The 16,670-nt window shown below is 38.9% G+C and overlaps 1 protein-coding gene across 1 annotated transcript in view; it reads left to right on the top strand.

Moving 5' to 3' along the window:
• The window catches only part of LOC139729389 (nuclear receptor-binding protein-like), a 55,427-nt gene that overhangs the window by 5,190 nt on the left and 33,567 nt on the right, over positions 1 to 16,670 (top strand). Inside the window, exons 2-4 of the mRNA XM_071640317.1 lie at positions 4,549 to 4,671; positions 11,356 to 11,463; positions 13,457 to 13,587. Of these exons, the coding sequence (XP_071496418.1) occupies positions 4,549 to 4,671; positions 11,356 to 11,463; positions 13,457 to 13,587 (362 nt within the window). The remainder of the gene's footprint in view (positions 1 to 4,548; positions 4,672 to 11,355; positions 11,464 to 13,456; positions 13,588 to 16,670) is intronic.

Raw genomic sequence — 16,670 nt, 5'->3', positions numbered from 1 at the left:
AACTATCAGTTTGAATACAGTACATGAAGTTCAGTCTAATTTTATACATCATGAAACCAAAAGTAAAAGCTGTAATTGGCTTCTACAGGGCAGTGATCATTGCACACACAAAATCAAAATCAGTGCCGTGACCACAGTATGAAATCCTGTTTAGATGCATCCTTTAAATAGACTGCAGAGCTGGCCTTTGGAGGGTGACCATTTCCAACTGACCACAGCAAGGTAGGCCTTCATAGGAAATCCAAGCTGCCCAGTGTTAATTTAGCATCAGATGAAAAGAGACCTCGTAAACTGATCTGTGCGTCATCTAAACAGAGTGTCATCTTGCGCGTCTGGAAAACAGTTCTCTCTTCATCACTTCAATATTTTCCATATTTTGGTGGAGGTCCGTCGGGTATTTGGCCACAGGGAAAGAGATTAGATACGTGGTGTACATTGTACATGTGAAAACAAGGGTTGGGTAAAAATGAAAAAGATTTTTTTTTTTTAAGCCCTTACATGGTACACATGTACATACTGTAGTATAGTACAGTAGTGCACATTCTCATGTAGGCCTTCACTCTATTGGGCACAGAACCCTAAGCAAGCAGTATAATACAATATGACCACAGCATCCACAGGTAAGGTGCCAGTTAGAGTTGTACGTTATATGTTTTATAAGCATAAAATGTGAATATGTACCTGCAGTATTGTATAGCTTAGTTTGTAATGAATTAAGCAAAAAAAAAAAAACAGTTTGGAAGTTTAAAAGAGGGTGGTGGTTTCCCCAAATAAAGTGGAGTCAGTGTCAGTGAATACAGAAATATTACAGTGTACTTGAACACAAGTAGGCCTATACAGCGTGCATGCATGAAGTTAGTGTTTATGAGTATGTTGTGTAATCTACTGTATGTGTGCTCTTCCATGTGCTCAGGGGAAATGCATTTTTATGAACCACAGAAATTATAAATGTAAATGCTACTGACCAAAGAGAGAGATAAAAAGAAACAAAGAATATGCAGCTTGGTAGAAACTGCAAGCAATCATTCAGGAAAAGGAGCAATTACAATGTAGTGCTTGCATCTGTACAGCTTGTTTGGAACTCTCTTCCATCAATATGTGTACTTCTTGTACGTTGTATGTAGGCAGACATATTCAATGAGTAAAGAGTGTTTAGAAGATCAGATTGAGTCTCACTTGTATAAGTTGAAAATTTGTATTTTGTATGTACAATGTAGGACCTACACACAGCACTACTGTAACTTGTATTAAGCTCACACAAAAGTGTCAACGTACACTGTGCTTGGGCATGAAATTGGAGAATTTCTGTTGTACTATACTGCTGTGAATTGAACTCTTGTATTTTGATTTGGTGTCATTCAATTACAGGATGTGTAAAATATCCTGGCAAGTTTGTATTCTAATAATGTGTAAACTGTCAGGCTACAATATTTCTTGCCATACAGTGTAGACTTATGTTCTACAAACACATTGGTCCTTTCATACAGTTTACATTGTAGTTGGAACTGCTTGTTCAACAATATGTCAATAAATGTGTGTGAGTGTGTCTGCATTTTTCCTTATTGCAGGGAGCAATGTAAAGATGTTCGTACAGCTCAAGAAGTGCACATAATGGTATACAGTCAGTGTGGCAGCATGGTTAGAACTACTACCACCAGTGCACACGTTTCAACAGCAAGCCGCCTCTCTCATTCATGACTAATCAGAGGTCTAGACATGCCAAGTGTGCACTGGACATGCTGACGTTTGCCGATCACATTTGCCCCATGTAGTAGTCTCCTTTCAGGCAGACCCAAATTTGCTGCTGCTTTCCCCCTGGACACAAATCTTAGCTGAATATTTGAGCAACACTTCTCATAAACTCATAACAAAAACTATTCACACCTGATAAAATTGTGGTGTAGGTACAATGTAGTTGTTTTATTTCTTGTGCACAAGCTACATAGTAGGTAAATATATTTTGTTGCCATGGAACCCTTCATCATTTTGACAAGGAAAGATTTGTACTGTGTGCTCAGTATTCCTGACAACAAGCCTACACCAAAGAGCAAGGCATGAGGGTGTTGTAAAGGGTGCATTTGTCAACTCACTTCTGCTGCAGAATTAAGGTTTCCAAACAACTTTCAGGGAGTTTTGGGTAGTTGATTAAACAGAAAGCTGTTTTGATTATCTATGGGGTTAGAGAGAAGTTTCTGAAACATGGAAAAAAGTGCGATCACAAATGAGTTTGAGCCAGAATCATGTTTCTCTAGAGTCGATATTGACGATAAACACAAAGTTGTTTTAATATAAAATATGTTTATAGCTCAGACCTGCCCACGCCAACCACTGCCAACTACTAGTATACTTGTACTTGTAAGTGTACACATCTCGCTCTTTGGGTCAAACTGCGCAATGGAGCTGCGCAGTGACAAGACCTCCTGCAGTCAACTCATGACAGAGTTGATAAAACGCAACAACTCGAGAAGCATGATCCGAAAGATGTTTGCAAACATGTTTTGATAGTACAGGTATTGAAACGCGTTTTAAACATGGGAAAGTTGATGGACACAGCTGTAGACTTACACCACAGGAGTTGTATGTTATGGAAATCCACCCAACAAAGTAATAGTGTGAGTGTAATCTCATACAGAAGTTCTTGTCTATTAAAGTTTAATGTGCATGTGCCACATCTAATGTCATACATGTACATGTATGATGTTTCCTTTCAAAGGAATGTATTTTACAAAGTGTACCGTAGATACCAAGTTTAATGTGCATGTACCACAGCTACAATTGTATGTAGATGTACAATTAATCCTGTCTCTTTGCGAAGGAATGTATTTGAAATACTAAGATTATGCAAAAATTTTGAAAATATAATGTGATAACCCCAAATTTGCCTGAGTTTTGAGAATGGAAAAACCCTCCTACCCATGGGCTGTAAAACTCTTTCTGGTGGGCCACGATGCCGGCCAAAAATAAAATAAAAGATTTGTAATCAATCTAACTGGGCCTCGAAAAAATTTGTATGAGCCAAAATGGGCCTCGGGCTAAAACAGTTGAGAAGCACGGGTGTACAGGATCCTGTGTATCAAGCTACATTCATTTCCCAGAGTCCTGAATCATGCAGTGCGGATCATCTAAAAGTTTCATCTACCCTATGAATTATTCAACAAGCAGTGCATGAAAACAGATCCACAGTACGGTCTTAATCTCTTGTCCAGTGATGGGGGCTGGTTTAAGGGGACTTGTTGAATTTTACCCCATGTTTTTGAACTTACTGTGTGAGTTGGGTAAAATCCTGCAAGCAAGACATTTTTTTTTTTCATTATACTGTAACAGTATATTAAAAAGAAATGTATATGATTTATAAGTGAAATTCTAAAAGTTTCATCATTTTCATTAGTTTCATTTTGTGTGTGTGTGTGTGTGTGTGTGATTTCAATAAACCTTGACATTTTGACTTACATTGTACATGTAATGCATTTTACATGTCATTCTAATTTTGTTTTCTAATAAGTTTAATTTTCATACTAAATAAAATTGAGTTGAATGTGAAGGGGAGTTTTCCCTCATCTTCAGAGAGAAAGTGGTTTTCTACTTTGGTAAAGTACAAGTTGTGCATGTATGCATGCAATCCATGATTCATGCAGAAGACGTGTTGTGTACATAATATCACAGATACATGTAGTGTACAGGTGTCCTATTCCCATAATTGCTTTTAACAGTTCGTTTTTCTTTTTTTTTAGTGAGTGAATATCTCACTGTTTTTTTCAGTGGAGAGAGCACACAGAGATACTGTAGTGATGAGCACTAGGTGTAGTGTTTTGGTACTTCATTATCGCATAGCTTTTTATCATTATACGACTGTACTGTACACTAGCCTTTGTTTCAGACTGACTGAAAGTTTCCTTCATCCGAAACAAGGAGTTCAAATAGATCTCTATGGAAATTGTCACCAGTCATTTTATCACAGCATGGGCGTGCTAGTGCGTTCACATAGATGATTGTTAGGCTGGAGTCTTTTTATCTGGCTGACACAGTTGGTGTTTCAAAATCAGGATCAGTGTATATAGGCCTACACAATCACAGTTTAGAGACGTACACCTGTGGATAGACAACAATGTTAAAACAACATGGAGGCCAGGGCACACCTGTAAAGCCTGGCATGCAGTCTGCTTGTAAAAGCTGATTTTTCTTCTTATATTGGTTTTGATCCATTGTTCTCGCTATCTTGAGTGGACTCTAACTTGGCTCCGGTTGTATTTTGAGTGGATCAAGTCTTCATTGAATGTTTTTATATGTGTGGGTTGTAGAATACATTATACCTGGAAGCAAGTATATGAGAAGAGGCTGGGTTCTACTGCTAGAACACTTGGAAAATCTTAGTAGAGCCCTTGAGTAGAAATTTGTTGCTAATACAATTGTAGGACCTACATGTACCACTCAACTGCATAGTTGTACATCTTAGCTAGAATGCTGAGGATGCATGTACTAGTATGTGACCTACATGTACTCAGGAGAAGATGGCAGTAACAACCCGTATACACATTTCTGCATGTGCAGGTGACCCAGAGGGATGTTCCAGGCATCGATGTGGCCTACCTGGCCATGGACATGGAAGAAGGTCGTGAAGTGGTCTGGAATGAGGTTCAGTTCTCGGCCAGGAGAGACTTCAAGGACCAAGAGGTTTGTATTTTTATCTGTTTTGGTGGTATCTATTGTCTCTTCAGTTTGATAGTCGGTTAGTTATAGTGACTTATTCATTCGTTCATTCATTCATTCGTTCATTCATTCATTCATTTATTCATTTATTTATTCATTCATTCATGTATTCATTCATTCATTCATTCATTTATTCATTCATTCATTCAGTCATTCAGTCATTCATTCATTCATTCATTCATTCATGTGTTATTGATGTATTTATTTATTTTATTTAAAAAAACATCATTTTGATATATGATGGTCAGCCAAGGTACATCTTGTAAGCTACCATCAGTGTTAGCCTGTATTGTAGTGGCTACTTTATAAATCAAAAACTGAAATGCGTGCCTTTTTTACATACTTGGTTTGTATGGTTCATTCACTTAATGATATTCACATGAATGGCAAGTTATTATTTATTTTATTTATTTATTTATCTATCTATTTTTTGTAAGTAAGGGGTAGGAAGCAAATCTTGAAGAGAGTGTGTTTTTCCCCTAATATTGTGTCAGTTTCTTTTGAAAACATTATCGGGGGCCATTGCTATCATGGGACTAGCCTAGACATACATGTAGTAGCCCCTCCTTTGCTTCTTTCTAGTCATTTCAAAAGATAGATGGAATCAGTTTAGTCCCTGTAGTGATACATTTTTGAAGCAAAGCCACAAGGGAGTGATACTTGTACAGGTGCTTGCAAAATTGAATATTTCATGTACAGCTGTGAATTGTTTGATCTTTAACATACAATGTAGCATTCGTCTGATTAGAGTCATGCATTGTTTGTATTGATATGGAAATATGAAATATTATTATCCCATCAGATGTGCCAATGAAATGATAAAACTGTAGATACCTCCCAGTGAGTGCCTAATAGCATGTTGCCACGGTAACATGAGCTTATCTCTCTGACAAGCCCATGTGTGCTGTAGCCTAAATTTTTGTAACCTTTGAGTCTGCTTTCCGAGTTGATACATTTGGCAGAATGACATGTTCATATCAAAGGTTATCTGCACATGAAAATACAAAGGAAGCCTTAGAATTTGATAATACATCTTTATGTGTGTGCTTAACGGTATGATTTCTATTCCCTCACCGAAAAAGATCCAGACGAGAGATAGAGTCGTGCACCTTATCGCATGCTTCTTCTTTGTGAAGATACAATTAAAACTAAAAGTCTGGGAGACTGGCACTTCAGGCAGTTTAATTGTATTTTTCCCCCTTCTGGCTTTCAATAACCCTCCCATTGTGCATTAATACTCGCGCTGCATATAGTTACTCCCTCGGGGCTCTTATTCATCCCATCACTGCTCCTTTTATGTGTTCCTTTGTCTGTCTGTGGGAGAAACTTCCCTCTTGGCGCGCACACCTGAGCAGCGTCGTAAAAGTGACACAAACACGCCCACCCAGTGGCTGTGTCATGTTGTCAGCTCGCCATTTCGGGATGTTCTTTGCATTTCTGAATAACATGACATTTCGGCGCACATGCATGATTATGCACTTGTACATATATTTTAGACGACGGGGCATTGTGCATTCATTTTCGCAGCATTGTGCATTAATTTTCGCGGCAGTTAGCAGCATTCTTTTGGTGCAAGAGAAAGCATGCATACATGTAAGTTGAGCCAAGCACTTGAGGCATGCGTGTTGATATTGGTATAATGGATGACGTTATCATATTTGCTATTTTAACAAACAGTCTAAAAAATAAGGTTGTGCAGTTTGATATAGAATCTAAACAATACAAATGATAAGGTACAATTGTACATTGTAAGAAGAAAATAATTCAAGTGAAAATGGCTCATGTTGGAGTTTATTTGGAGAAGTCTGCCCTTATGAATATTATTTGATGCTATACAAATACTGTTGATTATCGTCATCATCATCATCAAACATCAATTTTCAGGGGATCTGGGATTGCAAAAAATGATCACAGATGTAGTACAATCCAAAATGATTTTTTGCTTTCAAATGGCAATCATCCCATTTTAATATTGAAGGCAAAAAGATATAGTGTAGATAAATCAAGTGAAAATGAATGGCTATTGCTTTACTTTGTCGCGACAATCTGCTGGCAGTGGAGATGTGAGGACAGAGTGAAGCTGGAGAAAAGCCTGGACATGGAGTCTAACTCACATAGTTCCCGCAAGCTTTGACTAAATAGCAGTGCACATGACATTGGAGACAGTATTATTAAAATGTGTCTGATGCTGGTGCCAAAATGTCAGTTGTGCCCCTGGGGAATCAGATGGTGGGCCATGAGAAGGTGGCAGTTTCCTTGAGGTTTTTCTTCAAATGATTGCTACAAATTTAGTGTCTTTATGTGGGGGGGGGGGGGGGGGGGAGGGGTTAGAAGAAAAAACTAAAATCTGACATTGCAGGAAAAAGATATGTTTCATGTCATGAGATGAGAAAGGGTGGAATGATGTCCAGTTGAATTATTAAATCATTTTGATAAATGATGAATGAAAGAAGCGGGTCTTGTATGAGAACGGTGACTGTCTTTCTGTCTGTTGTCGGTTTGTTGAGCTACACCGCATCTCATCCTATTCCTATACTGTTCCCATTGTATGTTCTATCAGACCACAACACCGTTGAGTGCAGGCGTAGACCTTTGGTTTGAGCAGTTCAACCAAAACTTTTACAACCATCAGGAAATCACAAGGAAGTGGGATCACCTTTTCGGAAGGAAACGTCTAATTTTACATAATTTTTAAAGACAGATAATACCTCTATCTAACTTCAGTAGTGATGATTTTAGGTTTAGGATATCTATCATTCCTGACATGACATTTTTATGAGTTGATGCTGAGCTGACAAAAAAAAAAACAATGAAAAAATGATTAGAATATGAAAGTGAAGATCACAGACACTGATAATGGGCATAGCCTACAAGTCAGTGGTTCACTGTCGACTTTTACAAATTACATCGCTCATCAACAGGTTTGTGATTTTCCAAGATAGAGGAAAAAGTGTGAAAAGGACGGAGAAAAAACAGAACCAATGACGTGTGCAAGAGCGAGAGAGACACTGATAAACATATGTTTGTATGTTAACAGCTTTAGTCTGCACTTTCCAAACGTCATAATGCACTTTGGAAATAAAGTGCTGGGACCCAAGGTAATACAATTTGCATGCGTTCAGATGAGAGTTCTTGACAAAGACATGCCTGGAAGGAGGCTTTACCCCTGGGAAAGGATTTCTCCTCCTCCTCCAAGATACATTTATAACAAAAGCAGAAGCAACATACTTTGATACCCAAAGTGCTTTCTCCAGAATGGACCAGATGTTTTGAAAGAGTGATGGTTTACATTCAGCTGTACAATGTACGCTGTAGAAAGGTTGACAGCCATGAGTCATGGAATGTGGCGTCCTACTGGGCCCATAACAAGAGTTATATTGTGGAACAAAGCTGTTGCTTCGATTTCAAAGTTTGTGAGACTGTTCATACAGGGTCTCCCACGCATTGCTACATTGTTTTACTCGTCTTGAACCAACCTGGGCCTTGAGAGTTTGCTGAATGATGATGTCACAAACACAAAGTTTTGTCCTCTCATGCAAGACAGAAACATTTGAATTTGCGTGAAATGTACAAAGCCGTTTTATAGAGCAGTTGCTATTACTGTCATTTTACGTGTTGTACATCATACACGACAAACTCTTCTGTTTATCTGGTTCTGACAGAGTGCCTTTCAGTAACTTAAATCCAGCTGCACATGTTAGTATTTATGTATTTGATATGTCAGGCAAACCTTTGGAAAACTTTGTGGTTGCCAGGAGCAGTCTTTGTTCTCAAAGTCTGCATTAAAATATAAAACTGGATCATCTGGTCCATTGAGGGGTACATTGTATCTTGCACAGTGGGATATCACAGTAATGTGGCCATAAAGCCTAATACAATGTATGAAGATCCCGTTGAAAAGCTGAGCTGCAAGCTTTGATGTTGAACCAGCCTAAACTTTTTCGTTCTTCTGGTGTGTCAGAATTAATTTTGATTTTGTCAGTGATGGTTTTGATTTTGTCAGTGATGATTTTTGTTGATCCGTTACTGCCAAACACAGTCTTATTCCAAGTGTCCCTGATTCTGCACGAGCCTTCGTAATAAAGGTTAGCTTTTTTTTATGTCCTGACAGAAGGTGTAAAAGCCTCTCCGATCTGGGAATTATTGGCTACATATAGCATGCAAGTAATGCCATGACAGTACAATCCCTGAAAGCTCTCTTCAACCTCTTTTTAAGCTTCTCAACCTCCCAGATTTTGGTGTGTTCTCTTGGCACAAGCTGCAGAGATCTCTCTCATACACCCCCAAGTCATGGTAAAGAGATTGGTCTTGAACTTTGGTACCCTTAATGGAGAAAAGGTCTTGACTCTTACTTCTGTGTTACAGGGCATGTACAGTGTATGGACATTTTTTTTTTTTTTTTTTATTATTGTCCCTGCAGACTTGGATGATGTTCTGCTTTCTGTGCCTGCCTGGTCAAAGGTCATTGCTGCTACATGTATGTCGCCTCATGTTCATGGCTTCGTCCTAAAGGCAGATTAAGTGCTTCTCAGCTCACAGAGAAGAGATGAGAAATTGAAGGAAGGAAAAAATGTGACTTGGGAAACTGCAATATGTTGATGTAAAATCCTGAAGTAAAAAGAAGACAATTTGGGCTTGAATTAGATCAGTGTTATACTGTCGTTTTATAGATGATTTCAGGAACAGAAATACGGCTGTGGGTGCTTGCTTGCTGATCCTGCCAATATGGCCTGTAGGCCTATTGTAAATGTCTATTATACAAAATCTTCAATTCATGGGAGTAAACTAGTCTGTCATGCTTCTCACATTTGCACCATATGCATTGCTGCGTGAAACTGAATTATATTCACATCACATAGTTTGTGGGTGTAACCTAGACATCAGTTCGGACCAGGAAATATTTTTGATGCATAGTGCTCTGGCCTCGACCAGCAAATGCTTTGAAAAGCCTATTGAATCCTGGATTTAGCCAACTGAAGATTGAAGGTAAATGGAGGTGAAACATCCGTGGCATTGCCCCTCTACTAGCATTCCGATCTGTTCGACTATCATCAAACACTTCTTTAATCAATTGAAGCTGAAAATGTTGAGATCGTTCCCCTTCGTGTTGAGCTTATGGTCCCTAATCTTATCAGTTTATCTACAAATATGCATAGTCATAACTGCCTGGATTCACTAAATACATTGTAGGTGCCTACCCCTTGCCGTGGTGGTACAGTGAAATAGATAACATAGTGGGATCTCTGCAGGGACGAATACATGAATGAATGGTTTGCTGAAAGAACACTTCACACACCTGTACCAAGTATCACACATTAGGCGTGAGGCTTGCACCTCAACCTGGGTCTTTCTCAGCCCATATGCCTAAAAAGTTTCTTCTCTGGGGCCTCCCCTCCCCCCACAAAAACAAAAACAAAAACAAAAACAAACAAACAAACAAACAAACACAGAAACAAAAAGATAAATATGAATTTCTTACCCCAAAATCACAGTTTGGGACAATCTTTTTTTTAATCTGAATATCAAAAGTCAAAATATATTTTAATAGTAGGGGGCCTATTCCCAAATGGCATGATTTACAGATCTATAAAAATCCTGCAAAGCTCTCTCTTCTGTGGAGACAACCCTCTTTACTTCCTTTGGCGGTGGTAATGCACGACAAAATTAAAGTCTCATTCCTTCAGCAGTTGTTCTATGACCTTGGCATCTCCGACTTCAAGGTGACGGTGACTTTGCTTTGAAAGGAACCTGCAAAGAGCACACATGAATACACTACAATACATGTCTCTATATTTATGACTGTGGAGGAGCACATACAGTCAAGCCATTCAATGAACAGTATGCATCCTTAATACCAGTTGTGCCTTTGTCTACATTTGTAGTCACATTTTCTCAGAAGTGCATTTGATGCTTGCTGTGTGCAGTAAAGAACCTGTAGTACATCATTCGCTGATCCCCACAAGATTCACCTACCTACTGTGTGTAGGGGCCTCGCCGAAAGCAATGACGTGAGGATTAGGATACGGTCCTGGAGCTGAAGTATCATGCCACACCAGAGAACCCTGATATTGGAAGACTTCACTTTTATATCTTCCTGTCCTAGAAGTAATCCTGATTTGTGTGTTCATGGCAGTACATTGTAAATGTACACATACAGTGTACAATGTATGTTCCATCTGAGGTTGGTATTCTGCTGAAAGATAGAGATGACTCTAGGAAGATATGCCATATGGATAGATAGATAGATAGATAGATACATGTAGATAGATAGATAGATAGATAGATAGATAGATAGATACATGTAGATAGATAGATCTATAGATAGATAGATAGATAGATAGAAAGATAAGGAGAGAGAGAGAGAGAGAGAGACTACATGTAGCTGTGATTTTCTTTAATATTTTGCAGCCTAGTGTTTTTTGAGGGTTTTTTTTTTGGCGGCTGAAGGTTGTTTTGTTTTTGTTTTGTTTTTTGGGGGGGTGTTTTTTTTGTTTTTTAGAGGGCTTTTAAAAGGAAAAATTGTATAATACTTGTTAGTACTTGGCCACGCTGCCCCACCTTTATTCTGCTATCTAATCAATCAACATACATACATTGTACCTTCTTTTTTTTGTAATAATTACATTCTTCTTGTATTTTGATTCACAGGACAAGATCCAAGTAGTGTTTGACAACCTCATCCAACTCGACCATCCCAACATTGTCAAGTTCTACAAGTACTGGACAGACACCAAGTCGGACAGAGATAAGCCAAGGGTAAGAAGTCATGCCCATAAGTTTATGACTCGGGTAGACCATGAGAGAGGTCTGTGTTAAAATGCCAATGGCATGAGCAAGGTTTGTGAATGAATGAATCCCATATATGAATCATTGTGGTAAAGATTGTTTTTTACATTGCATATACATACACGTACAACTGTACATTGTACGTTGATGAGGCAAGCTTTCACTATTCCTGTTTGTTCATACTGTCAGCAAGTACATTGTAACTCAAATATATGTTTGCACTTTTGTCATTAAATATCTACCGCAGAGTTGTTGATGTTTTTGTCGTAAAGGCTGTATGATGGATTTTCTTTGATTTTCATTTGAATTGTGGTATTGTTGGTGGATGGCTTAAAAGAAACTGGTGCCAGAAAAAAAAAGTTGGTCAGCATAGAAGCAACAGACCAATCTAAACTTTTAGGAAAAATCAAAAAACAGAAGAATGATTTCTAATGTGTTTGAAAAGGTTGATCTTTCTTTGTCTGAGCTAACATCATGTGAGTGTGATGTCAGTTGTTATTAAAACTGCTTTAAAAGAATTACTGTATATGAACAGTTTAAAGAGTGCACAATATCATGACTTTCATGGATCACATGATTGTGTATTTTTTTTATTGCTGTCCTCACTCTATGCAAAGAGACTATGCATGCACACACACACACACAATTTTAAATGACCTCTGATGCGGTCTGAAAGGGTTGACCTTTCTTTGTCTTGGCTAATATCAGGTGAGTGTGATGTCAGTTTATACAGGTTGGACAGTACTGTGACTCAAAAGAGGCGATAAAAGAATGTAAAAAAAATATGATTTTTCTCAAATTCTGCTGGGTCTCTTGCAAGCATGGTCACAGTCAGGAGATCAAGATTGTGCTTTAGAATTTTTTTTTTTTTTAAATCTTGTGTATGCTGTATAATAAATTGGAAACCTTGTCACATAGCATTGTACACACCTTACAAAGTCCCTGGCACAGAAAAGGTTGATGGCATGTTTGGTGATTCACCAACATTTTATAGTAGCAATAAACTCTATGAGTACACCTCCAGTTTGCAGTACATTGTTCATTCAAGCTCAAAGCATCAAAATCTGTTTTTCTATCATTGAGACCGGCTTTAGAGAGACCCGGTTTGACTTTTCAATTTTCAGTTTTCATTCAGTTCATTTATATTTTTAATTTCCAATAACATAGACAGTAAATCCTTCATTGACATGGACTAAGTTTACAGTAAGAATGTGTTCAGATGTGTACAAAGCGTCAGTACACTTTGACATTGTTTCTAACATATGAAGGTGAATAAAAGAAAAACCGACAGAAAATATGATCTGTGGGAAGAGAGAGATAAGTGCTACAGTTGCTATGAAATCATCATGATGTAATGTTGAGGTACAGTATAGTGTATCACTTTATGTTTATGCAATGTAACTATGATGCTAACAGCGAACCCATACATTCCAATTTTGCATTGGTTGATGCTTAGACATGTTTATTTGAATCTGTCTAGACATGCCCTCTGTTACTTTTTTTTTTTTGCAGTATTTTTTACTCTTTTCTTCTTCTTTTTTTTCCCAAAAATATTGCTAGTTAAAAGGACAATACTGTTTTCCCAAAGTGTATTTCTACACTTGTCTATTTCAAGGAAGGTAGAAAACTGTTTATCCACCAGAAATAAACCTTTTCTGTAAAACCAGAAATGTTCATATGCATTTTAATTGTGCAAATTTCAAGAGAGCCAAGATTTGCTATATTAACATGCACCCGAAATTCACAAAAATTTCGTCCCACGCAAAAGGGCGTCAGCTCCCACTCACAAAAAATTTCATACCGTAAAAATATCTTGCTTTTACAGTGCTGCAATACTGTTTACAAGAAAGGCATCCCTGCTTTATCAGTGTCTTTAAATAGCAATGTCTCCTCCTTTTGTCTATTTATTGACACATTTGTGATTTTAGCATGATCTACATTGTACATGTATTTCCCTGCCCAGGTAATCTTCATCACTGAGTACATGTCATCCGGCTCACTGAAGCAGTTCCTGAAGAGGATCAAGAAGGACAAGAGGAACATCCAGGAGAAGTCCTGGAGGAGATGGTGCACACAAATTCTATCAGCTTTAAGGTAGGCATCCACATCATCAGTAGATAGACAGTCAACCCTGCATTAGCGGTCACCTGTCTATAGCGGCCACCTGCTGTGTAAGACTACTAAAAAAAACCAGTATTACAGAGAGGAAAAACCAAAGTAAAGACCCTGTCTGTAATGGCCACTTGTCTATAATGGCAACTTTTTTGTCCCCCCCCCCCCCCCCCCATGGTCACTATTGACAGGGTTGACTGTGTATGTGCATGCTATGTTTGTTATGGTGGCATTTTGTTTTGTTTCTGTTTGTTCTTAAATAGCAGACCTCTAACCTTTTCCCTCTTTTTCTCAATATGGCATGAGGTGTCCTGTTGAAAACAGTTTGCTGGCTGTTGCTTGCCACCTAGGGCAAAGGTCATTGGGCTGGTATCACGGTCGTCCATTTTCCAGAGTGTTTGTGTGTGAGGACAGATTACCATTACCTTAATATTGGGTCTGTACTCCAGCACAATGCAAAGAGTAAAGTAGGATCTCTCACGAGTTGGGGCTCTCTTATTTGGAAATCGTCACTTTCTATCTTCTCCAAGAGACACAGTCTTGCCTGTGAACAGAGGGGATGGCTTGATGACACACGGCATTGCTTGTCGGTCTCACTGGGCCTCTCACGATGGAGACATCTTGATTACGATCGTACAAGGCAGGCTTATTACAAACTGCTGGCTTAGTTTGCACGTCTGTCTTCCGTTGGCGTACAAAACAACCTTGTACATCACTGGAGGACAGGTAGGGAATCATTTGGAGGAGAAAAGGCAGAAAAGGATTACGATGAGATGGAAATATGTGAGAATGTAGAATGAGACGCAGAAAGAATGCAGGAAGGAAGCACTGATTACCTTGTCCTCGCAACATTTCAAGGTACATGTAGCTATATAGTGGCTCCGAGTTTGTAGCTGTGTAGTGGCTCTTATATTCCTAGAGTTAATAAACCTGACCTGGATCCAGTAAACTTCATTACGACGTTGTAACGTGAATACACGCGAGGCCTTGCTCACGAAGATTGGGAAGACTGGACATGTCTTTATTGCGTGTGCTCGTTTTACACTGCTTCATCGTGCAAGATCATGCGATTAGCTGGAGCTTGTGCATAATAGACTTTTCTGATGGTTTCTATAAGGAAAATAAAAAACAAAAGCAGGACCTGTGGAAAAGAAAAATTGGCTTGAGGAAGGCATTACTGTTTGCTGGTGAGAAGGCCAATTTCAAGGAGAGATAACATTCCATTTTGGAACCCCCAAGAGTCTCAACTTGATCTCTGGAAGATATGAGATTAGTACAGGTGGCTCAAGGTAACATGGTGATTAGTGTACCACTTTGTGATGAATATTACTCTCGACAGTAGAGTTAGTTTGAGAACTGGTGTCCAATAGCATCGCACGATGTATGGGTCCCCAACCTACATTAGGTGAAATCCTGTTTTCTTCTCTTGTAGATCAGTGTTTTATTGAACTTCATTCTCTTGGCTTGCATGTGGGAGACTTGGCTTGTATGCATTCATTTAGTCCTGATTATGCTCTATATCACATCCATTAGTACTCATCACACGCTGTGGCACCCACATCAGCACATCGTATTTGTGAGAATAGGCAGGATTATTTAACAATCCAAATTGGAATACAGTGTTGGTGTACAATCTGCCCAGGGTTTAGCAGGCGCCTACGTCCTATCTCTTGGCATGGTGCATCAAATTGCTTTGGGTGGATTATATGTTTTCCCCGGCGGAGAAGGGTTTAATGTGAACCCGACCCCATTCACAAAACCTGGCTCATATGATGCGGGTCGTGGAAAAAATTCTTTGCCAAGACTGCTTTGTTGGTCCCAGAGTGAGCTGGAACAGGGTTCCCCATCAAAGCTTGAATGGAAATGTTGGTGACACGTCTTGGATGACATCCACATTACAAAGCCTCCCCCACACAGATGTCAGTCTTCACCCCTTCCCCCCCCCCCCCCCCCCATTGCCTCTCACTCTTCTCATTACTTTTGGCAACCTGTTTGCATACAATGTCAAAGGTAATTTGATGTGACACCCCGCGAGGGTTTAAGAGTGATGACATGATATGTCACGTCACTGTATATTTAGTGCCTGAGTGTGACGTCTAAATTAAATAAGAAATCCACTTGGCATAGTGTAAGATTTACGGATGACCAAAAATGTAAGATAATATTAGGCTGGGTGCACAGGATCACTTTCTTGCCTCCAGCGGTTGGAAAAAAAAAAAACAAGTATCAAAAGAAAATGAAAACTAACACTGTAAAACACATTCTCCAGCAAAAGGAATTAGAAAGGAAGTGGAAAAGCCCAGTTTTTAAAGGGATTTCTTTTCCCTGTTCTTCCAAAGTGACGGGCAGTTTTGTTACCACACTGTACTTTGTTTTTAAAACCCTACTGTCTTATCCATAATTTGGCAGTTGCAAAATAAGTTTAGTATGAGTTATGCACAGCCTGTGATGATTGGGTCATGTGGGTAATTAGAACTTGCCCTAATTAAACCTCTGACTAATATTGATGGCAGGATTGTGTGTCTGGTTGACCCCTTTGTTGACTGATTAGACAATCAAGTGTTCAGATTTGAGGACTGGTACTGTTGGTCGGCCCAAACACTGTAGGAAAGTATTAATTGTCACACAGGACATTGCATAGTGCATCGCCCTTTTGTTCGACAGTGAAGTTACATAATTTTCATTGACGCTCCTAATCAACACTTTCTGAAGAGGGTTGTAGCGTCACTCCTATTGTGATGTAAGAAGTGAAGGTACATTTGGGGCTGAGCAACTTTAGGAAGTATGTACATCCCTGTATGGACATGCAAGATGTGTATTCTAGTGTACATGATAGTAAAACTTCAGAAATTGGTCCAAACCAGAATTGTACTTTCTCTTCAAAGCAAAGCAGCAGGTGTTTGTTTTGGGTGCTTGAAGTAAACCTGGTTGCCTCAAGGCTCCCTTTAATTCTATTAAGAAAAGTTTGTCTCTTTATGTCAAAGTTGGATAAAGTTTTAAAACTGTACAGTATACCTTGCTCCCCCCCCCCCCTCCTTTTTTTTTTTCTTGATGAGCACTTCATT

The sequence above is a fragment of the Diadema antillarum genome, unplaced genomic scaffold (assembly GCF_040938485.1).
Source record: "Diadema antillarum isolate AM-2024a unplaced genomic scaffold, OU_Dant_1.0 seq00000238_RagTag, whole genome shotgun sequence".
NCBI classification, from domain to species: Eukaryota; Metazoa; Echinodermata; class Echinoidea; order Diadematoida; family Diadematidae; genus Diadema; species Diadema antillarum.
Note: the sequence above shows the minus strand (reverse complement) of the source record. Positions and strands in the feature narration are given on the sequence as shown.